We start from the raw sequence: 24,452 nt of genomic DNA, 5'->3' as shown, positions 1-24,452 counted from the left end.
AAGTTCTAAATGTTCAATGCATTATAACACAGTTTTCCTCCCAATAAATTTAGGCCCTGTACATACAATAACTTACTACTTTTTGTACCTGTAGGGTATTATAATCTCTTGTGAAGGGGACCATCAACTCCCAAAGTGATGAGAAAACCACGAGTGCTGTAAATTCAAGCTTGTAATTTGTGGCCATGTGCTCAAACAGCATCGTTAAACCATGGGCTGCTAGGTGCTTACGCTGGTATTCCTCGGACCCCTCAATAGACACAGGTCGGGTCATGGAAAGGGATACATCCATTACCACCACTGTCGGCATGATGAAAATGATCCCAGTGTTGCCAATCAGAATGTTAACAGACAGCTAAAACAGAGAAATGCTGTAGAAAATAAATAAGGTCTTACATGTCACGGAGAGAAAAGAATATTTTTCACCATAACTTTAATTTCCCAGAAATTAGCAGAGGCAAACACCATTTAAGTTGAGGTGAGGAATAATCCCTAGAGAACTCAGTGAGAGGGAAGTGAGCAGCTTAGTTCATTGTAAGGACCACTCTTAGAATCACCCATTAAGTGACCATAAATCAAGGACTATCTAAATATATCTACTGGAAAAAAAAAAAAAAAAGCCCTGCTAACTTCAGGTAGCCCTTAACTTTCACACATTTGACTTTTACGCAACTTAATAAACTCCTACATCTCCTCTCTAACACTTAATTTACTGAAGAACATTTCTAATTGTCATATGGTGTTGCTATCTGACAATCAACCATTGTTTTTTGGCACCGTCACAACCTTTTTGCAGTATTAGTGCATGTGTTTAATTATTTTGTTGGTTGGTGCTCTTGTTTTAGTAAAATGAATGCCAAATATAAAAATGAAAGGACTAGTAAAGTCATAAACCAAATTAGACAAATTGGAAATCATTAAGCATAACAAAAGTAATAAACTGCTAGCCTCAGTAGTACTCATTGTACATCAACCAGCCAATGGTGCTTCAACTGTGAAGGAAAAGAACAAAATTAAAGAATATTTAAGGCCAGACACAGTGGCTCGTGCCTGTAATCCCAGCACTTTGGGAGGCCCAGGTGGGTGGATCTCTTGAGGTCAGGAGTTTGAGACCAGCCTGGCCAATATGGTGAAACCCTGTCTCTACTAAAAATACAAAAATCAGCTGAGCGTGCTGGCTACTTGGGAGGCTGAGGCACAAGAATCGCTTGAACACAAGAGGCGGAAGTTGTAGTAAGCTGAGATCGTGCCACTGCACTCCAGCCTGGGTGACAGAGCAAGGCTCCATCTCAAGAAAAAAAAAAAAGAAAAGAAAGTTATAAAGCTGGAATTATCTCACGAAATTGTGTAGAAAAAAGTCAAAATGTAGAAATGGAGTTATTCAAAATTATGGATTGAGAATTAGCATAAAGAAAACATTTTGGTGCTCAAAAATAAAATAGTTTACAGATACACAGACCTGCTCATGGGAATACAGCTTGCTGCTACTCTATTATTAAGCAACCTGTAGTCTACTGACATGATGAAATATCATAAAACTATAAATGAATGACCTATGTACTATAGATATCAAAAATAATTATAGAAAGCATTAGTAACTGAGAAAAGCAGGCCCCAGAACTGTATTATACACTGCTTACAACTTCATAAAAATCATAATGCATATATACAATTAGAGAGATTAGGTGGATATAAACAGTTAGAAATTTAATGTTCACAACTTTCTTTTTTGGGATTCACTTCAAAACATTTAACAGTAGCCAGACTGCTTGTTTAAGGATAGTGCCCAGCTGCAAATGTGTCATATTCTAAAATTCTATTTTTTTTTATGAGATGGAGTCTTGCTGTGTTGCCCAGGCTAGAGTGCAGTGGCGTGATCTCTGCTCACTGCAAGCACCGCCTCCTGGGTTCACGCCATTCTCCTGCCTCAGCCTCCTGAGTAGCTGTGACTACAGGTGTGTGTCACCATACCCGGCTAATTTTTGTATTTTTAGTAGAGACAGGGTTTCACCACACTGGCCAGGCTGGTCTCGAACTCCTGACCTTGTGATCCACCCACCTCTGCCTCCCAAAGTGCTGGGATTATAGGCCTGAGCCATTGTGCCAGGCCAAAATTCCATTTGTAAGCAGGCTGTTTTGAACTCAGAATACACTGGTTTATGGAAACAATGTTGACAACTCAGGTTGTAATCATAGGCGTAAAAGAAGAAACTGAAAGTTCCTGAAGGATGGTTCAATCAAGCAGTACAGGCCTGATAAAAAAAAAAAAAAAAAGTGAGGTCCTGCACAATACTGGTTCAACTACACCATAACATATGCTCACTAAGGGCAAGGACCATGCCAGATTTTAACCATGATGTCTCCTCAAAACTTATCACAGTAACTGGCACATAGTAGGTGCCCAACAATTTGATAATAACTAATGAACTACCCCTAAATCACAAGATATACCATATATTATTTAGCAAAATACATTATAAATGTTAACTCTGGACACCAGAAACACATTTCCTCTTCTCATTCAAGCAGAGATACGGGGGACTCCCTCGCCTCTGCCCAGCTCCTGTGGTAGTCCCATTCACGCAGGGACGCCTTTTTACAAGTTGAGGATCATGAGGAGTACTGCCCTCACCTCTTAGGAGAATGGGAGGAAACAGTTTACATAGACTTAGATCAAATACAAAAAAGCACTTTCAGCCCGTGAAATCTGCTGTTGACAGATGACAGTTGGCAGTCTTGCCTTCTCTGAAGACACCTCTGGAGCTGGCTCTTTCTCCAACTGATGCAATTGTGTCTACTCCCAAATGCACCTCCTTAACAGTTACAAAGTCGTGGGAAATCAATTTAGTACTCAGGTTGGAGTAAAGGAGGGAACTGAAAATTCCTGAAGGATAGTTTATTCAAGCAGTCTAGGCCTGATTAAACAAAAAAACAAAAAGGCCAGGCACGCCTGTAATCCCTGCACTTTGGGAGGCCGAGACTGGCAGATCACCTGAGGTCAGGAGTTCGAGACCAGTCTGACCAATATGGTGACACCCCATCTCTACTAAAAATACAAAAATTAGCCAGACGTGGTGGCGTGCACCTGTAGTTCCAGTTACCTGGGAGGCTGAGACAGGAGAATTGCTTGAACCTGGGAGGCACAGGTTGCAGGGAGCCTAGATCGCGCCACTGCTCTCCAGCCTGGGCGACAGAGCGAGACTCCTTCTCAGAAAAAAAAAAGAAAAAAAGAAAAAAAAAATTCCCTGCCAACCACAGTCTAGCAATTTTGTGAGAACAACACTATGTATTCCTTACTTGTGTGGATTCTGAGCCCCAAGTGTCCCACCGCCACCCACTTCCCATGTGTACTGTTCAAACAACCAGGGCTCTTCTTTCTCAAGAACGGCCTGAGAAACAGGCCCTAGCCACCTATTTGGCCTTTAATACCAATTGTCCATCAGCTATAATTCCCCAGTTCTCAGATACAACTTCATCTCTAAAAGTCCAGACTGAAAATCGCATCTGGGAGATGTATTTTTACCTTAAAAATCAGTCAAGAAAATGTGAGATCTGGAAGTCTCTCACGGAAAGTGGGGGCAGAGCGGGGCTAAGCAGAGGGCGAAATCGTGCAGTTTACGCGGAGCTGGGGACCCCGAGCCTGAGACAGAGGGGAGGCCGGGAGCAGTGCCCCGGAACTGGCGCCTCAGGGACGGCGCGGGACGGCCGCCAGGGTGGCGGGAAGGCCAAGCGCTGGCCCTGGGTTGTTCTTCACCCCTATCCCCTTCACCTGTAACCCCAATAAGCAACGAAAGGCAGCAATGGGCCCTCGGCCTCCCACTCACCCCGTGCCCATCGCCGGACATAGACCGTCGCCATAAACTTTCCGCCCGCGCGCCACAGCCGGAACTATAGGGCCGCGCGACAGAAGGGAACCCGGCGCCGACACTCAGCACTAGGCGGGGCGGTCCTTGGCGAGCTTCAGGGTCGCTCGGGCAGGGTTCTGGCTCAGCCCGGAAGGACGCTAGGGGGCGCGACCTCTCCTCGCGAGGGCCAATCCGCGGCCACCCCTCTCCTCCCACAAATCACCAATTTCTCTGAGCCTTGGCTGGATCGGGGCTTCTCGCCCTGTCTCTCTGCATTGCCCTGTATCTCTCCCCATTCTGGGTTTTTTTTCTCCCCCTCCTGCCCCACTGACCCATGGGCCTCACCTGGCCCTGTGACTCTGTGACCGCTTCACACTTTTGTCCCCTCTCTTCCCTGGGCCCTGTCGGTGCACGAGCCCAACCCTTCCTGCTGTTTTCCTCGTCAGTCTTCAGCCTCCGCTCTCATATCCTCTGAACCGGTTGACAGAATCCTCTTCCTATTCTTTGTAAACTACAATTCCTGAACTACAATTCCTAGCTGGGCGCGGTGGTTCAGGACTGTAATCCCAGCACTTTGGGAGGCCAAGGTGGGCGGATCACTTCAGGCCAGGAGTTTGAGACCAGCCTGGGCTTTGGTGAAAACCCGCTCTCTACTAAAATACAAAAATTAGCCGGGCATGGTGGAGGGCGCCTGTAATCCCAGCTACTTGGGAGGCTAAGACACGAGAATTTCGGGGAAAAAAAAAAACCCAAAACTGTAATTCCTGGCTGAGGTATGCTTTGTATATCCTTCTTAGCTGACGTGAGCCCAATTTACCTCAAGACTTGGCCCCTTGGTCTCCTCAGCCCAAATGCTCACTTTATTCCCCCATCCCCTCTTTGAGGGGCTTTCGTTCCCCTCACCCTGGACAAGGCTTGCATGCTCAGATTTCCCTGTAAAGCAACATGGCTTCTTACCTGCCACTCTGGCCGCCTGGTGTCTCCATTGTAGCCTGTGCCTCAGTGAAGTCCTTAAGAGGGCAAGAGGTGACTTTCTTTCTAACCATATAGGTAGCCAGGGAATCCCAGCTAGAGATAGGCTTAGATGGATGCCAGCAGGCCCCTGAGTAGTTATGGTTCAAAGAACAATGTGGAACCACATAGGTTACAGAGTACAGAAAGGCCTCTAGAAGGCCGCAGGCATTTGCCTTTTTCTTTTAGCTGATGGGCTGGGGTGAGATTAGGGGATGGGACAAAAAAGGAGGATGCTTTGAACTGAACAGACGAGTCTATCTGACTTCTCACAGCTTGTTCTGTGGGGGAGTGTCGGTCCAGTTGCTTGCAGTTTTTTCCTGTCCCTGGGAATATCCCTGCCAGCACTGGGGCCCAGGGCCCTGCAGACTGCCCTATGCTTCAAAACTTCTTTCCCCAACCTGGCTCATCTCACCATGTCAAGACCTAGTTATGCCTGAGCAGGCATTGGGCTCCAGGTAAGTAAGGCTGCAGCCTGATAACTTAGTCATAATTTCTAATCTTTCCCTATTGGGAGAGATGTGGCCAAGAATGTGTGGGTAAGCAAGTGTTGGGTTACCCCTAATGTGACAATGACTTAGCCACAGGGTTACTGTCCTCCTGGTAATTCTGGCTCAGTTGCAAGGTCTGATTCATTACCTTACCCAACCCTAAAGCTTAAGTTAGTTCGCTGATGGATGATCAAATCTTGTGACCTAGTTCTTCTGAATAACAGGCTTTGGGAGACTTGGAAAGCAAAAAATCAATATATTAAATTGATGATAAAAGGCACAACTGCCAGGAGGACTGTGTTACTTAGGGCAACTACTTTGTTTGTTTTTCCTTCTTAGTGGAATCCCATTACAAATCAGAAGGTTGTTCAGCGACTATAACATCAGAGAACATCAGCACAAAGGTTAGAAGGTCTTAAAGGAGGTGTCTTTCAAGCCATAGCTGACTGATGAATTTCTTTTCCCCGCTCAAGCAACCCTCAGCATTTGCATGTTTCCACACACACATTAAAGGAAATCAATAAATAGTTTCCTTTGCATAATCTCTCATTCCCTTTATTTTTTCCTGGCTTGAAACGGTGGACTGCTGTCCCAAAGGCTTTGAAAGGCAGTGTTTGATCCCCACTCTGACAGAGTAAAGGTTAATGACAGAAAAACCATGGCTCTCACAGGGACCAGGTACTGGGGAACTCAAAGGGAAGTCTAGGTATCTAAATCTCCTAGAGCACGTGTTGAAAATGCAGATTCCCAGGCCTTGCCAAGTGAAATGGAAATGGAATTTCATGACTTGGTGCTTGAGAATCTTGTTAAGTTCCCAGGGTGATTTGTGTGAGTGTGTGTGTGTGGTGACAGGGTCTCTGTCACCCAGGCTGGAGCACAGTAGCATAGTCATGACTTATTGCAGCCTTGACTTCCTGAGTTTAAACAATCCCCCCAACCTCAACCTCCCAAGTAGGTGGGACTACAGGCACGTGCCACCATACCTGGCTAAGTTTTAAATTTTTTGTAGAGATGGGGGTCTCACTATGTTGCCCAGCGTGGTCTTGAACTCCTGAGTTCAAGCGATCCTCCTTCCTTGGCCTCCCAAAGTGCCAGGATTACAGGCATGAGCCACCTCATTTGGCCCCAAGATGATTATTCATCTACAGAGATAAGGGGTAGGGAATGAGTAAGTGAAGAAAAGGCTGAGGGGTGGGGGAGGGGAAAGCATTTTCCATTCTTCCCTCTCTTCTCACACACCCATGATGTCCTTTGCCCTGCATTTCCCTTCCTGCCCCTCTATTCTGGAGACTGTTCACTCCCAAATCATACTTCTAAGCTCCAGCCTCTTCCTCTCATCATTCCCCCCTCCCTATTTCACTGTTTTCACCAAAGCAGAAGTCAAAAAATATCATAAATATGACCCTTCTCTCTTCTGAAAAAAAAATTTATTATGGAAATTTTCAAACATAGACAAAGATAGGGAGATTAGGATAATAAATCCCTGTGTTCCCTTCACCCAGTTTCTGCTGTCAATGCAATCCTCATCTCGTTTCATGTACACCCCTACTGACTTCTCCCCACATATTATTTTGATGCAGATCCCAGATAGCATAACATTTTATCCATGAATGTTTCCTTATGTATCTTTAAAAAAGAACTTAAAAATATATAATTACAATACCATTATCAAATTTAACATAATTACCAATAAATCCCTAAGATCATCAAATATCTAATCAGCTTTCAAATATTCAGTTGTGTCATAAAGATCATAAATTTTACTTCTTTACACTTTGGTTATTTGAATCAGGATCCAAGTAAGATCCAGATATTGAAATCCATTGCTATATCTCAGAAGTCTCTTTTAATCCATAGGTTTCTCCCTCTTTTCCTTTGAAATGTATTTGGAAAACTGTGCTCCTCCTCCTTTTAAAATTGCTCTCAATCCTCTTTCAGTTTTTTCCAGAGCATTTGAGAAAACCACAAAGCTTCTCTCTATTTTAATAATGAAAAGACTCACTGAACAAAGAAAAGCTTTTACACATTTCCAATTCCAATTAACTTTGCCTCTGCTCTGAAAATAGGGTGAGTTTTATCCACCGCTGGATCCCCTAGGGTCTGGCATGTGATGGTGGATGTGCATTTGTGGAAAGAAGATAGGAGGGGAGTAAGAGAGGTTACTGGAAAAAAAAAAAAAGTCAAAGGGGAAAGCAGAGAAAACTTGGTAGATACTACATTTCTCTAAGAAAGTAGAAAGGAACTTCTTTATTCCATACACTCTTTCCTTTGAAAAGTGCTATAAAGGCCTAGTGTAGTGGCTCCCAGCGCTTTGGGAGGTAGAGGCAGGAGAATCGCTTGAGCCCAGCTGTTTGAGACTAGCCTGGGCAACATAGCAAGACCTTGCCTCTACAAAAATTAAAATTAACCAGGTGTGGTGGTGTGCACCTGTAATCCTAGCTACTCAGGAGGCTGAGGCAGGAGGATTGTTTGAGCTCAAGAGTTCAAGGCTGCAGTGAGCTATGATTGTGCCACTGCACTCCAGCCAGGACAAGATCTTATCTCTAAAAACAAACAAACAAAATGCTATCAAGTCTAAATTTTTAAAGGCCCCTCATATCTGGGCCCTGATCTATCTTGCCAGGCTCACCACTCACCCTCTTAAAACCTTGGTGGCATCTTTCAATGAAAAAGAAGATAAAGCCAAATAAAACTAGTTTTTAAAAAATTATAAAAGGTAATTTGTAAGGCTGGGAGGCCGGGCATGGTGTCTCACACCTGTAATCCCAGTACTTTGGGAGGCTGAGGTGGGTAGATCACTTGAGGTCAGGTGTTTGAGACAAGCCTGACCAACATGGTGTAACCTTGTCTCTACTACAAATACAATAATTAGCCAGCTGTTGTGGTGGGCACCTGTAGTCAGCTGCTCCAAAGGCTGAGGCATGAGAATCACCTGAACCCGGGAGGTGGAGGTTGCAGCTAAGATTGCGCCGCTGCACTCCAGCCTGGGCAACAGAGCAAGACCCTGTCTCAAAAAAAAAAAAAAAAAATTAATTTGTGTCTATGGAGAAAAATTCAAAGTTAATTTTATTTTATTTTTTTATCATGCTTTAAGTTCTAGGGTACATGTGCACAAAGTGCAGGTTTGATACATAGGTATACATGTGCCACGTTGGTTTGCTGCACCCATCAACTCATCATTTACATTAGTTATTTCTCCTAATGCTATCCCTCCCCCACTCACCCACCCCCAACAGGCCCCAGTGTGTGATGTTCCCTGCCCTGTGTCCAAGTGATCTCATTGTTCAATTCCCACCTATGAGTGAGAACATGTGGTGTTTGGTTTTCTGTCCTTGTGATAGTTTGCTGAGAATGATGGTTTCCAGCTTCATCCATGTCCCTGCAAAGGACATGAACTCATTCTTTTCTGTGGTTGCATAGCATTTATTGGTGTATATGTGCCATGTTTTGTTAATCCAGTCTATCATTGGTGGACATTTGGGTTGGTTCCAAGTCTTTGCTATTGTGAATAGTGCCACAGTAAACATATGTGCACATGTGTCTTTATAGTAGCATGATTTACAATCCTTTGGGTATATACCCAGTAATGGAATTGCTGGGTCAAATGGTATTTCTAGTTCTAGATCCTTGAGAAATCGCCACACTGTCTTCCACAATGGTTGAACTAATTTACACTCCCACCAACAGTGTAAAAGCGTTCCTATTTCTCCACATCCTCTCCAGCATCTGTTGTTTCCTGACTTTTTAATTGCCATTCTAACGGGCGTGAGATGGTATCTCATTGTGGTTTTGATTTGCATTTCTCTGATGACCAGCGATGATGAGCATTTTTTCATGTGCCTCTTGGCTGCATAGATGTCTTCTTTTGAGAAGTGTCTGTTCATATCCTTTGCCCACTTTTTGATGGGGTTGTTTGTTTCTTTCTTGTAAATTTGTTTGACTTCTTTGTAGATTCTGGATATTAGCCCTTTGTCAGATGGGTAGATAGCAAAATTTTTCTCCCATTCTGTAGGTTGCCTGTTCACTCTGATGGTAGTTTCTTTTCCCATGCAGAAGCTCTTTAGTTTAATTAGATCCCATTTGTCTGTTTTGGCTTTTGTTGCCATTGCTTTTGGTGTTTTAGTCATGAAGTCCTTGGCCATGCCTATGTCCTGAATGGTATTGCCTAGGTTTTCTTCTAGGGTTTTTATGGTTTTAGGTCTAACATTTAAGTCTTTAATCTATCTTGAATTAATTTTTGTGTCAGGTGTAAGCAAGGGATTCAGTTTCAGCTTTCTACATATGCCTAGCCAATTTTCCAAGCACTATTTATTAAATAGGGAATCCTTTCCCCATTTCTTGTTTTTGTCAAAGATCAGATGGCTGTAGATGTGTGGTGCTATTTCTGAGGCCTCTGTTCTGTTCCACTGGTCTATCTATCTGTTTTGGTACCAGTACCATGCTGTTTTGGTTACTGTGGGCTGGTAGTATAGTTTGAAGTCAGGTAGCATGATGCCTCCAGCTTTGTTCTTTTTGCTTAGGATTATCTTGGCAATACAGGCTCTTTTTTGGTTCCATATGAATTTTAAAGTAGTTTTTTCCAATTCTGTGAAGGAAGTCATTGGTAGTTTGATGGGGATGGCATTGAATCTATAAATTACTTTGGGCAGTATGGCCATTTTCACGATATTGATTCTTCCTATCCATGAGCATAGCATATTCTTCCATTTGTTTGTGTTCTCTTTTATTTTGTTGAGCAATGGTTTGTAGTTCTCCTTGAAGAGGTCCTTCACATCCCTTGTAAGTTGTATTCCTAGGTATTTTATTCTCTTTGTAGAAATTGTGAACAGGAGTTCACTCATGGTTTGGCTCTGTTTGTCTGTTAATGGTGAACAGGAATGCTTGTGATTTTTGCACATTGATTTTGTATCCTGAGACTTTGCTGAAGTTGCTTATCTTTGGGCCGAGATGATGGGGTTTTTAAAATATACAATCATGTCATCTGCAAACAGGGACAATTTGACTTCCTTAGTTCCTAAATTGAATACCTTTATTTCTTTGTCTTGCCTGATTGCCCTGGCCAGAACTTCCAACACTATGTTGAATAGGAGTGGTGAGAGAGGGCATCCTTGTCTTGTGCCGGTTTTCAAAGGGAATGCTTCCAGTTTTTGCCCATTCAGTATGATATTGGCTGTGGGTTTGCCATAAATACTTCTGTTACTAGAGACAGGGTCTTGTTATGTTGCCTAGGACGATCTTGAACTCCTGTTCTCAAGCAATCCTCCCTTCTCAGCCTCCCAAAGTGCTGGGATTACAGGAGTGCACCACTGCATCAGGCAAAATTCAAAGTTTCAAAATAGATGAAGTGAAAAATAAGCATTTGCTTTCTTAGAAGCAACCATACATATATCCGTGCCTCAAGTATGATTCTAGCCACTGGGTTGGAAAAGTGAAATATCAGAGTTGTTGTTTGTTTTTGTTCATTCTATATCTATTGGTGACAGAAGTATAGTCATTTTTACATATGCTTTGCAAAATTGTCTCTACATATGTATGTACATATGTGTATGTATATACATATATATATACTATATAATATAACATATATAATACTTTCTACCTAAAAGCAACAATATTATATATACTGTTCTGCATCTGCTTTTATTGTTATTGATTTATTAATATATCTTGGGCATCACATTCATTCCTTTTAACTATATATAATTGACTGTTGTAAAGATGTGCCATTATCATTTATGTAATCAGTTTCCTATTGACATTTAGATTTCAGTTTTTGCTACTACAAGCAAAGCTAGAAAGGGCCTGGTAGACTAATATAGAGGCTTTTTCTCCAATTGAGGTGGGAAGCCACTGGAAACTCTGGCATATAGGAGGGACATTATCTGATTTACAGTTTAACAAGGTCACTTGGGCTGCTATACCTGATTTACACATCCTCACCAGTATCTTTGTTGGCATTGGGTGTTATTTAAATTTCTTACTCTCTGTCAGCTTACAGGAAAAAAAAAGTTATCTTGCTGTGCCTCAATCATCATTCCTTTATAAAGTCAGATTTGACATGGAAGTTTTACTTAGTGGGCTGTTTCTCTTACTTTGAGGGGCTTTGTGAATCGTACTGGGACTGTGTGGTTTCCTGCTTGGCCACACTGAAGTCCTCTGAAATCACCTCTCTGACCTTTTCTCTAGACCTCTGGCCTCTCCAGAAGGGCACTTGGCTGTAAGGATGAAATCCTGTCTCTGAGCTGCACTCAGTGTGAAGTGCCACCACCTGCATCTCCCTGTCTCAAGTATGGTTCTAGCCACTGGCTTGTAAAGATGTGTCATAGGATGTTTGGGGACTTATTTTGTTGTTTGCCACCAGTGACAACTATACAGCCGTTTTTAATCCTATAAACAATATAATATGCACAAATAAAACAATAGAAACAAAAGGCCTTAGGCCATGACATTATACAGGTTGGACAGATCAAAGTGCTTTTCCACAGATTCTCTCAGGCAAGGTCCCTGTCTTCTTGGAGTTCACCCGCTCTAGTAAGAGTTGTACTAATTAATCAGGTGACTGCACAAATAAATGCACAGTAGAACATTGTAACAGTGAAATGCATGGAGACCTGTTGACCCCTCTAACACAATCTGATTGTGATACCTAAAAGCAGAATAACAACAACAATAGTACCCGGCATTGTTAATATGTTTTACAAATTAATTAATCCCCACAACAACGCTATCAAACAAGTAATGTCATTATCATCCTCATTTTACAGGATAAGAGGTTTATAGCAACTGAGAAGTTAAATAACTTGTCCAAACTCACATGGCTAGTAGAGAGGATGCTTCCATTCTTGGTTGAGCAGCCAAATTTCCTGCTGAATTTCAAAATATGCCAAAATCCCATGATAATAAGACAGAAGAAGCTGTGTTTACCCCCAACAGGTAGGATTTAGGTTAGACTCCAGGAAGAACTCCTTGGCAACATTTATGAACATATAAGAGAAAGGAATCACTTTTCTGAGGATTTCCTTCTCCCCTGAATTTTTTATATTGAATAAACAACATTATAAATGTAGAGGAGTTGTTTCAGAAAAAAAGATCACTCATTTTACTTTATGAATTATGTTCTTTTTTTCATCTTTCTGGGCCAGTTTGAGACTGTGGTACACAGTGGCATGAAAAGGGAAAGAACTAGGTTTGGTTCTGCCCACAGCAGCATAAAGGCAAGGACGTGTAACTAGCAGACCTGAGGCCCTGACCCCAGGCTTCCAACATCCAGAGTGACCCCAGCATACTCAGAGATGAAGCCAGCTCTTCCACAGTGGGTGGGCACTCCTGTAGACTTCAGCAGAGGGATCTGGTGACCTTCTTACTGTTCCAGGCCACTCAAGGTGAAGCAGGACAGAGATGAGGCTGTGAGGATTACCTGCTATTTCAGATGAAAGTAACCCAAAGCATCACGCACCCAGGTACTCTGGAGGAAACAGGAAATGGAGAAAGGGACAGTCAGTAAATATCAGGCCAAGTTAGCTGAATGATTGAAATGGCTTCCAGATCAATGATTAGGATGATGAGATCCCACTACCTTACCCTACTCCCACTTTGATCAGCTCCAAGTCATGGACTAGAGGTGCAGGGAGCTCAGTGTGCTAACTCCTCAGGTATCTTGGGATGTCCCAGCCTGCTCTGGGGAGATCCATTAGTGCCCTCTACACCAAGAATTTCCTTTAGGCCTAATAAAATAGATTTTATATATGAATTGCTTTGAAGTTTGCATGGTGTCTTCTCTATAATCTTTGTTTTTTATTTTGATTCTCACATTCACCTTACAGATAGGTAGGACAGATATTATTATCCCCACATTTACTTGTAGGTTACATTAGAATCACACAGCAGCAAGTCGAGCCTAATGCTAACTGAGGCCTTCTGATCTCTTAAGCCCCAGGCACCTTCTGAATCTTTCCAAAACTTTCCACCATCTAAGCATGGAAACCCTAGACCACCTGTCATTCTCATAGCTTAGAAACAAGTTTGAGAAATCTCCCCAGTTCCTCCACTGACTTTGCAGGCCCACAGTGAGCCCATCTGTGTCCCTGGTGGAAGGCCCACTCTCTCAGGCTTGGTCAGGCGCACTGGGACCCAGAACTTGTGCAATGCCCTGATAAGCTTCTTAGAGGAGGTGGGTATTAGCCACGATCGGATATTCTTCCCCTGAGCTGCCCTTCACACCCGACCCTGCCTTGAATTAGGATTCCATAGGAGAGCTGGGGGCAGGAGAATGGGGTGTTCCCTGCTGTCCAGCTTCAGATCCACTCTTTGAGATCTTGGATTCTGACGAGTTTCCAGAGCTGAGAAGACAGCCAGATGCCAAGATCTGAAGGTAAATGATGTAATTAGGTAGGAGTGATCAGCTGGGGTGCCAGCTCAGCTCTGTTACGTAACACAGGAACATCAGAAAGAGAGAGACCCTCTGAAATTTCTGTTGGAGATACGAGTGGGCTTGCTGCAAAGTGTTGAGTTCATGGCAAGGATCGGGGGGCTGCAGGGAGATAGTGGAAAGAAAATTACAGAAATCAGGGACAAAGAAGGAAGTTCACTTATTCCTACTTCTCCTTTTGCTTGTCCCTCTCTTGCTTTTTAAGACAAGTGCCTTTGCATGTCCAATTAGTGTGGCATGCAAGAAAGAAAGGGGAGTTAGGAGGCTCATCTGTTTGGCTACTCACTAACTGTGTGATGTTAAGCAAGTCACATCTCCTCTCTGGACTTCTGTGTTTTCATATCTCAGACGAGGAGTTGTACCAGACAAATTCCATGGGTTACTCAGCTCACTTCTAATATATCATATGCAAAACCAATCATTTCCAGTTATTGTTTTGTAGTAGTGTGTGGACATTAATTAGAGATTTCATAAATACTTACTTGGGCTGGGCCTCAATACCCTTCTTTATAAAATCAGGATTCTTTGTGGGCCTTTCATGTTCTTCCCTCCTTCATTCTTGTGTAAAACTAACCTTTCCGTTCAGTGCTTTTCTTTTTCTTTTTCTCCTTTGAGACAGAGTTTTGCTCTGTTGCCCAGGCTGGAGTGCAATGGTGTGATCTCAGCTCACTGCAACCTCTGCCTGCCAGGTTCAAGCAATTCTCCTGTCTAAGCCTCCCATGCACCTGGGATTACAGGCATGTGCCACCATGCCTGGCTAACTTTTGTATTTTTAGCAGAGATGGGGTTTCACCATGTTGGCCAGGCTGGTCTTGAACTCCTGACCTCAAGTGATCTGCCCGCCTCAGCCTCCCAAAGTGCTGGGACTCCAGGCATGAGCCACCATGCCTGGCCTGTTCAATGCTTTTCATATGTTTTTACTCTGTCAACATTCCCCTGACACTGTTATTATTCATATTCTAATTTAATTTAAATTAAATTTAAAATATTATAACATGCACATGATAAAAAGGTCAAACTAATGGACTATACAGTGAAAATAAGCCGCCTTCTGACCTTTGATCCTCAGTTTCCCTTCCCCAATTGTCCTTCCAGAGATTATATTTGCATAACCAATATATATGTTATCATGCCCATTTCACAGATGAGGCACCAAGGCTCAGCCTGTCCAGGATGACACAGCTGGTAAGCAGCAGAACGGGGAGTCTAGGCTTTCAACTCCATTTCCCATGATCCTCCCACCATGCTGTATTCTCTGGGAAGCTCTATAACATTAACTTTTAAGCTTTGCCCACTCTGGATGGTGGAATTGTTTTAAGTCAGTCCAGAAAAATACTTGGAGCCTTAATGTCCCTGGCAATGCCCTCCACTACTGCCTCTTTTTGTCTATAGCTTAAAGCCATATCTCCCTACCTCCTTCCTGCCTTTGATAAGGTGAGACCTGTGGCCTGGCACCAGCTATGGATGACTGAGCTCCCAGCATCTTAGGCTTGGACCTGAAGAGTACTGGCAAATCTTTTGCTGAGAGCCCAGGGAGACTCCATAGAGCACTCCGGCCCCAGCTCAGGAACCTGGGCTGCTGGCAGGCCTACATAGTACAGAGGACCCCTAGGTACTCTTTCTTTTAAGAGTAGGCATTTTCCTCTGGAGCAGGGGACAGGAGTAGTTTACTCTTGCAAAGACCCCATGCATTATACTTTTGTGTTCCTGGGGCTTCTATTATCACTTTTTTCCATATGAGGCTGTTATGGATCCCAGATCTCCTCTTAGTGGTAAGTAATCTCTTTTTCTACCATCTAGGTTTGTGGATACCCCCTGGCTGGGCTTCATGGAGAAATCTTCTCTGATCACCAACCTGAATCTCAGAGTAGCCTCCATCTTAGGACAGAATGAGAGGCCTTCTGTAACCAGATATAACTGGCCAGCATGGGGAAATTGATCAGGATGGGGCCGCAAGATAGGCGGTTACTCCGGACAAAGCGGCTTCATTGGAGTCGCCTCCTCTTCCTACTGGGAATGTTGATCATCGGTTCTACCTACCAGCACCTTAGGAGACCCCAGGGCCTTTCCTCATTGTGGGCAGCAGTCTCTTCTCATCAGCCTGTAAAACTGGCCAGCCGGGACCTCCCCAGTGAAGAGATGATGATGGTGAGCAGCAACCCTCCAAAACCTAGCTCTGAAATGGGGGGTGAGATGCTGGTACCCCAAGCCTCAGTGGGCAGTGATGAAGCAACACTGAGCATGACAGTGGAGAATATTCCCGATATTCCTAAAAGGACAGCCAAGATGATCCCAACAACAACCAAGAATAATGATAGCCCAACAGCAGCAGGTACAGAAAGAAGGAAGGAAGACACCCCAACATCCAGGAGAACACTGACTTACTACACCTCAACTTCAAGCAGACAAATAGTAAAAAAGTATAACCCAACACCCACAGGAAAAATGAAGAGCTACAGCCCAGCTCAAGTCGGGGAAAAGGTGAAGTATACTCCTTCCCCACGTGGTAGAAGAGTAGGCACTTACGCTTCATCCACATTCATGACAATGGAAACAAGCCATGCGACCACCCCCAGGACAACAGTGAAGGACAGTGACATTACAACAACCTATAAAATACTGGAAACCAACTCTCTTAAGAGAATAATGGAGGAAACCACCCCAACCACTCTCAAGGGAATGGTTGATAGCACCCCAACTTTTCTGACACATAAGGTAGAAACAAATGTCTTGACTTCTCCAAGGAGCGTCGTGGAAAAAAACAATCTGTCTCCCCCCAGAAGAGTGGAAAGTAACAGCTCAGCCCATCCCTGGGGGTTAGTGGGAAAGAACAACCTGAAGACTCCCCAGGGAACAGTCCTGACGCATACCCCGGCCACCTCTGTGGGGCAGGTGACAATAAGCACCATGACAGGCAGCAACCCATCAGAAACCAAAGCCTTCACTGCTGCCTGGAGTGTTAGGAATCCCTCACCGAGGACCAGTGTGTCAGCCATCGAAACAGCCCCAGCCACAGTCTGGAGGCTGGCAAAGAAATCTTACACAGCACCCAGCACCTCAACAACCCCCACGGTCAGGGCAAAGCCGACCACGCAGGTCCATCACTGTGTGGTTGTGAAGCCAACCCCAGCCATGCCCACCACTCCCTCCCCAAGCCTCACAACGGCCCTGCTCCCAGAGGAGCTCAGTCCCAGTCCCTCAGTGCTGCCTCCCATCTTGCCAGACCTCCCCCCGAAGGGAGAGTACCCCCCAGATCTGTTCAGTGTGGAGGAGCGGCGGCAGGGCTGGGTGGTCCTGCACATTTTTGGCATGATGTATGTGTTTGTGGCCTTGGCCATTGTTTGCGATGAGTACTTCGTTCCAGCCCTAGGTGTCATCACAGACAAGCTGCAGATCTCCGAGGATGTGGCAGGTGCCACATTCATGGCTGCTGGAGGCTCTGCCCCTGAGCTCTTCACCTCCCTCATCGGTGTCTTCATTTCCCACAGCAATGTGGGCATTGGTACCATTGTGGGCTCCGCTGTGTTCAACATTCTCTTTGTCATTGGCACTTGTTCCCTCTTCTCCCGAGAGATCCTCAACCTCACCTGGTGGCCCTTATTCCGTGATGTCTCCTTCTACATCCTTGACCTGATAATGCTCATCCTCTTCTTCCTGGACAGCCTTATTGCCTGGTGGGAGAGCCTGCTGCTGCTGCTGGCCTATGCCTTCTATGTGTTCACCATGAAGTGGAACAAGCAAATCGAGGCCTGGGTGAAGGAGCAGCTCAGCAGGAGGCCAGCGGCTAAGGTCATGGCCTTAGGAGACCTCAGCAAGGTAAGGACAAATTGGTTCAGGCTTCTCTAGCCCCTTTGACATGAAAGGATGTGGCAAAGCCAGGACCTGAAGAGAAGGTGCTGGATCAGACCTCAAGAGATGAATGCTCTGGTTCCCTTACTATTTATTCAACATTTATAGAGTACCTATTCTCTGCCAGGCACTGTGCTGGGGCCTTTGTAAGCATGACATTGGCTCAACCCTTAATCACCCAATAAACTGGTCATATTATGATCCCCATTTGCAGGAAAGGAAACTGAAGCCTAAAGACGTTAAACCACATGTTCAAGGTCACACAGCAAATAGGCAGTGGAACCAAGATTTGAGCTCGGGTTGGTATGACCAGGTGTTTGGAAACGACATTTGAGCTGGGCTTTGGAGAATGTCCAAGAAGATGCCAGGCGATGAAAAATGATAATCTTTTCCATGTGCATGGCATTCAGGGTTTAGCTAGCACCCTCATTTTCATTTAATCCCGTTAGTTCACATTCCAGACTTGGATGGGGTCTAAGAAGGGGGAGGCTTTTATATTTTTGTTTTGTTCTGAAAATATTAGAGAAGATGGGAGCCCTGTTCACCCACTGACAAGCTAGTCCTGGGGGCAGAGCCCCTCTCTCTGTGCGCATTGGAGACCAGACACCAGGAGCACCAATCCTGGGGCTTTCTCCTGACCCTTGAGTTCCTTTCCAAGAACTTCTCTGCCCACTTGAGGGACCTTTCTGTTAAATTCATTGGATGATTCAGTAACCTGGAAGATGATTAATTGCAGAAGTGATCTCTGAAAATTCATTCCAAAATTTTTTGGGTTTTTTGGGTTGGGAGTAACTGGGACTACAGGCACATACCACCACACCCGGATCATTCCAACTTTTTTGTTCCTTGAGACTCTAAAGTGAGGGTACCTTAGGGAACACAGACCCCACTTCTCTCCTGCTCCTAAAGGGTGAGTTTGGGTAAGGGTTGGCTCACAGCCTGCCTATTCCAGGTCTCAGAGAAGCCGCTGGTGTGAGCAGAATTTTGCATGCAGAGTGGAAGGACTTAGCTACTTAATCCAGAGCAGTTTTGATGAGTGAGCAGGATGGAGACCAAACTCAGCAATGTGTCTGTGAGATATGTGAGGCAAGGGAGATTAAATGCACTTCCTTTAGACTTTTTAGATAACATGTTGTTCTGGCCAAAGCATGGAACAGAGAGCCAGGAAACTTGGGTTCTAATCTGATTCTGCCTCTAATGAATTGTGTGACCATAGACAGGTCCTTTGCCCTCTCTAGGAGAAATGATAGAATCCAACTAATCGCTGAAAGGTCCCGTCTAACTGTAGCATTCTATGATAATGTCTCATGTCCAAGTGAGTTCAGTTCTGTCAGGACCCAATGCAATGGTTATGTGTCTGATCTGGTCAATTGAGCTTCTATTGTGTCATTTGCAGATGGTCCAAAAAGGAAATATCCTGCCCAGGGTCATACAGCCAGCAGGTATCAGAACTGGAACAGGAACCCAGTCTCCTAATTCCCCAGTCAGTGCTATCTCCCGCCAGACTATCCTCCATGAAGCCAAAGACTTCAAAAAGAAAGAGAGGCTTAGAGCATTACAGAATTTAATACAAGGAAACAGGAACCTCTCTCCTAATGCAGTTCTTAGGGCAGGCCTTGCTAAGTTCTCAGGGGTGGCCATGAAGTCCTGGTATTCTCCTCTGAAGAAAATGCCTAATACTTTGGTGTACAACAGGCCAGCAGTTTCCAAAGTGCCTCTGACTTGCTTCCTAGTCCCTCATAATAATTCTGCTTTTATTTAAACTCTACAAACTCTGAACTTTCCATTTGATCTGAGTTAGACCATCAAAGCAAAGCTTGTGGGACAAATGAAGCATAATCATGATTTCAAAAGAGAATACATAACCTACTGAAGGGACTCTTCGAGGGCTTTAGTAGCAACTCCTTGCCAATTAGTAAGCACAGGGATGATTACATCTCTGTTCTTATTTGTCAAAATAGATCCAGTATGAATTTTTTTTTTTTTTTTTTTTTTTTTTTTTTTTGAGACGGAGTCTTGCTCTGTCGCCCAGGCTGGAGTGCAGTGGCCGGATCTCAGCTCACTGCAAGCTCCGCCTCCCGGGTTTACGCCATTCTCCTGCCTCAGCCTCCGGAGTAGCTGGGACTACAGGCGCCCGCCACCTCGCCCGGCTAGTTTTTGTATTTTTAGTAGAGACGGGGTTTCACCGTGTTAGCCAGGATGGTCTTGATCTCCTGACCTTGTGATCCGCCCGTCTCGGCCTCCCAAAGTGCTGGGATTACAGGCTTGAGCCACCGCGCCCGGCCGAATTTTTTTTTTTAAGAGACAGGGTCTTGTTCTGTTGCCCAGGCTGGAGTACACTGGTGCACTCATAGCTCACTGCAGCCTAGAACTCCTGGGCTCAAGCAGTCCCCACCTCAGCCTCCCTAGTAGCTGGGATGTGCCACCATGCCCAGCTAATTTTTAATATTTTGTAGAGATGGGTGCCTCACCATGTTGCCCAGGCTGGTCTTAAACTCCTGGTCTTAACTGATCCTCCTGCCTCAGCTTCCCAAATTGCTGAAATTACAGTCATGAACCACCACACCTGGCCCCTTTAGCATTTTTTAAATGTCATCACCCCTTCAAGGATGCCTTATTTCCCTTTAACCAGATCATAAGTCTGATCACATCAGGCTTATCACTGCCACTAAATGGGGAACTAATTTTTGTACCTCCTAAAGGGCCAAGCTCAGTGTCTTGTTCTTAGAAGAAGTTCCATAAGTATTTAGTTCAGTTTCCTCAGGGAATCCTAAAAGTTCCAGAACTCCAGTTTAGTGAGACAAATGAGTCAGGGGTTGAGAATCCATGCTTACAGAGAGCCTATTCCATACATACATTGTCTTAACAATTTCTCATAAAACCATACAAGGAATAGATTACCTTCATCTTGCAGATGAGGAAACTGAGGCTCAGAGAGGATAATTAACTCAGCCAAAGTTACACAGCTACTTGGTGATCCTTACTATTGATCAGGAATCACTATATTTGGGTTTTAAGCCACGTTTCACTGCTGACTATTCCTGTTACCCTGGGCAAGTCAATGCAATACAACAAACCGTTTTTATTAAGTTAAATGAAAGCCAGTGTGGGAAATAAAAAGATTGTATCCAGTAGAAGGGACAAGCCTAGAGAAGATTAACTGCAGTGAAGTGAACCCTGGGCAAAACGCTACAAAGTTACTTTGCTTTTCAAACAGGCCTTAGGTTGCTCATCTGTAAAGTGAATGGATGAGCTATGCAGAAGTTGGCAAACTTTTTCTGTAAAAGTCCAGACAGTAAATATTTTAGGATTTGCAAGCCATATAGTCTCTGTCAAAGCTACTGAACTCTGTCCTTGTAGTGTGAAAGCAGCTACAGATAATAAATAAACTAATTGGAATGGCCACGTGGTATTTTACTAAGCGCAACATATTTGCAGGTATTCTTCTTCCTGAGCAACTTGGAAACATACAATCAGCAGAGAACAATCCATTTTATTACTGGATATTCACCCACCTGATAGCTGTTGAATTTCTGAGCTCAACAGCTCAGAATCTGAGGATCTTTCACTCTACTGTTTATTCTGCCCTGATTATCTAGAATAAGGATAAAAGTGTTTTAGGAGTGATTCTAATCAGAATTTACTTAAGAATATTTCCAGAAAAAAATAAAGGACTTAGCATCGAACATAGACATATAGTAAGTATTTTAGAGTCTCACTTTTGACACTGGCTGAAAAAATTCAAAGCTAAAAATATTTTGGACAACATTGTCAGATTGACATATATTGGTTTGAGGATGCCTTTTATGACCCCAATAAGGAAATGGTAAATGTTTGCGTAGTTATCAACACAGTCTAACTGAGCACAGGCTCTCTCTCTGAAACTTAGTTTTCAAGTATACTTGGTTTTGAAGCTCTCAGTGTATTTGTTCTGGCCAAAAATGATAAATCTCTGATATGCCTTGACCATGCATAGTCACAGAAAGCGAACAGACAGCAAAGCGGAGGCACTAGGCTGGCTGAAAAGCCTTATTGGTATTTGAAGGACAGCAGGGGCCCTTTTTTATACTTGACTAGATTAGTCAGGAAGCACCAGCCATCTGCATGAGATGTATGATTAGCAAGACAGTCCTGTGGAAAGCCAATGGCAAAAAGGTATGCAAAGCAGAGATAAGAGCCTAGTTGGGGCTCCTTTGGAAGCTCCATATCCATACTCTTCCCTCTAGAATACTCCTGGGGAAACGTCTGCCATTCTCTCCTAAATGCACTGGGGGCTATTTTCATCCTGGAAGCACTTATTTATTTATTTATTTCTGAGACAAGGTCTTGCTCTGTCGCCCAGGTTTAAGTGCAGTGGCGCAAGCACGACTCACTACAGCCTTGACCTCCCAGACTCAGGCAGTCTCCCTCCTCAGCCTCCTGAGTAGCTGGGACTACATGTGCATGCCACCACACCCAGCTAATTTCAAAAACTTTTTGTAGAGAAGGTAGGGGGTGGGGAGGATATGGGGGTGTGTCTCACTATGTTACTCAGGTTGGTCTCAAACTCCTAGCTTCAAGCAGTTCTCTCACCTTGACCTCCCAAAGTGCTGGGATTACAGGTGTGAGCCACCGCACCTGGTCCCTGGCAGGATTTTAAAAATTAAACCAATCAACAAGACCTCAAGCAGACAAACCTGCTACCTGTTGAGGGACTGGTCCTCCCCTTTCTTATCAGGGTTGGCATTTATCCTAAGGGCTTCTATCAGTGACCTGTAGAGCCAGCTACCTGCTTTCGAGGCAAGGGGCTGTGTGCAGGAAGCACCTGGAACTCACTGTGCTGCCAAAGGGCCCACCCTAGCCTGGGCTGAGGGGTTCCCTTCTTCGACTCTTTGAATAATAATCAGCTTCCCTCTAATTGTCAGGAAAAGATGGTAAGAGTAGAATGCTCAGTTTTAGGGTTTCTCTTCATAAAATTTTCTTAATCTTTTGGCCGGGTGTGGTGGCTCACGCTTGTAATCCCAGCACTTTGAGAGGCCAAGGTGGGCGGATCACTTAAGGCCAGGAGTTGAAGACCAGCCTGGCCAACAAGGTGAAACCTCATCTCTACTAAAAATACAAAAATTTGCCGGGCATGGTGGCACGCATGCAGTGCAGTTTCTTGGGAGGTTGAGGCAGGATAATTGCTGGAACCCAGGAGGCGTAGGTTGCAGTGAGCTGAGATCATGCCACTACACTCTGGCCTGGGCAACAGAGCAAAACTATGTCTCAAAACAAAACAAACAAAACAAAACAAAACCAAAACCTAACCACAATATTAAAAAAATAAATCTTAAGCTTTCAATGTTCACCTGCTAGTGGGTGCTAGCAGATGACAAAATGGATGCATAAGAAACAAACAAATATTAACAGAAAAACTCAAACATCTGATCACATCTAGTTTAATAGTTTGTTGTTTTCATGGATATGTGTAAGCTTGTAGTTGAGATTCTACATGCATTCATACAACCCAGTAATATTTTCTCCTAGTGCATGTGATGGGATTCAATATGAAACTAGATATTCATGGTGTTCTACAGAGAACAGCATAATGTCTAGATGCTCTGCCACCTGAATTAATTGGAAATATACAGCCAACAGAATTTTTTTTAGTGTGAGGGAGTGGACATATGGATGATAAACAAGTAAAATAAACTAAGATGTTAATTGCAGCATATGACAAGTGCTGTAAAGGAAATAAACATGGCATGTGATAGTGATTGTAAATAATAGTGGGCCCCCTTTAGTGAGGGAGAGTGGGGGAGGTCTCTTGGAGGATAATTTCTTTTTTTTTTTTTTTTTTTGAGGCGGAGTCTCGCTCTGTCGCCTGGACTGGAGTGCAGTGGCCAGATCTCAGCTCACTGCAAGCTCTGCCTCCCGGGTTTACGCCATTCTCCTGCCTCAGCCTCTGGAGTAGCTGGGACTACAGGCGCCCGCCACCTCGCCCGGCTAGTTTTTGTATTTTTAGTAGAGACGGGGTTTCACCGTGTTAGCCAGGATGGTCTCGATCTCCTGACCTCGTGATCCGCCCATCTCGGCCTCCCAAAGTGCTGGGATTACAGGCTTGAGCCACCGCGCCCGGCCGGAGGATAATTTCAAGTAGAGATCTGCAGAATGAGAAGGGAAACCACCCCATGGCCTTTGACAAGAATTTCTGAAAGGGGGAACAGCATTTGCAAAAGCTCAGAGCTGGAAAAGAGAGCTTGGCACATTAGAGGAAAGAATAAAGGCCAGTGTGGTTAGTAATAGGGAGAGGGGTTCAGAATACCACTGGAGAAGAGGGTGGGAACTATTAGTTTGGTGCAAAAGTAATCGTGGTTTTTATCATTACTTTTGCTTTTAATGGCAAAAATCGCGATTACTTTTGCATCAACCTAATACTCCATGAAGGGCCCTGTGCATCAGATACAGAGTTTGGATTTTATTTTTATTTTTGAGACAAAGTCTCACTCTTTCACCAGGCTGGAGTGCAGTGGTGCGATCTCGGCTCATTGCAACCTCCACCTCCCGGGTTCAAGCGATTCTCCTGCCTCAGCCTCCCAAGTAGCTGGGGCTACAGGTGCACGCCACCACACCCAGCTAATTTTTGTATTTTTAGTAGAGACGGGGTTTCACTATGTTGGCCAGGATGGTCTCGATCTCTTGACCTTGGGATCTGCCCGCCTTGACCTCCCAAAGTGCTGGGATTACAGTTGTGAGCCATCACGCCCAGCCTGGATTTTATTTCAAGCTCAACAGGTGAATGAAGTAATGAGAGTCCTCCCTAGCTGCTGAGTAGAGAATGAATTGTAGGTGTGCAAGAGTGGAAGC

General features: G+C 44.3%; 2 protein-coding genes across 6 annotated transcripts in view; one reads left to right on the top strand and one right to left on the bottom strand.

Moving 5' to 3' along the window:
* INTS14 (integrator complex subunit 14) overlaps window positions 1-3,960 on the bottom strand; it is a 33,188-nt gene extending 29,228 nt beyond the window's left edge. Inside the window, exons 1-2 of one of the 4 annotated variants that reach the window (XM_033189722.1) lie at window positions 3,825-3,960; window positions 89-355 (exon numbers count right to left, since the gene is read on the bottom strand). In XM_033189722.1, the coding sequence (XP_033045613.1) occupies window positions 89-355; window positions 3,825-3,845 (288 nt within the window). In that variant the 5' untranslated portion in view covers window positions 3,846-3,960. Of the gene's footprint in view, window positions 1-88; window positions 372-3,523 lie in introns of all 4 variants that reach the window. The other 3 variants (XM_033189723.1, XM_033189724.1, XM_033189725.1) reach the window with 3 other exon arrangements.
* Window positions 3,961-15,577: 11,617 nt separating this feature from the next.
* SLC24A1 (solute carrier family 24 member 1) overlaps window positions 15,578-24,452 on the top strand; it is a 33,661-nt gene continuing 24,786 nt past the window's right edge. Inside the window, exon 1 of one of the 2 annotated variants that reach the window (XM_033189719.1) lies at window positions 15,578-17,591. In XM_033189719.1, the coding sequence (XP_033045610.1) occupies window positions 15,702-17,591 (1,890 nt within the window). In that variant the 5' untranslated portion in view covers window positions 15,578-15,701. The remainder of the gene's footprint in view (window positions 17,592-24,452) is intronic. The other variant, XM_033189720.1, reaches the window with a different exon arrangement.

Source organism: Trachypithecus francoisi, unplaced genomic scaffold (assembly GCF_009764315.1).
Source record: "Trachypithecus francoisi isolate TF-2019V2 unplaced genomic scaffold, Tfra_2.0 Lachesis_group3, whole genome shotgun sequence".
NCBI lineage: Eukaryota > Metazoa > Chordata > Mammalia > Primates > Cercopithecidae > Trachypithecus > Trachypithecus francoisi.
The sequence above is the reverse complement of the archived record's forward strand: the minus strand, read 5'-3'. Positions and strand labels throughout refer to the sequence as shown.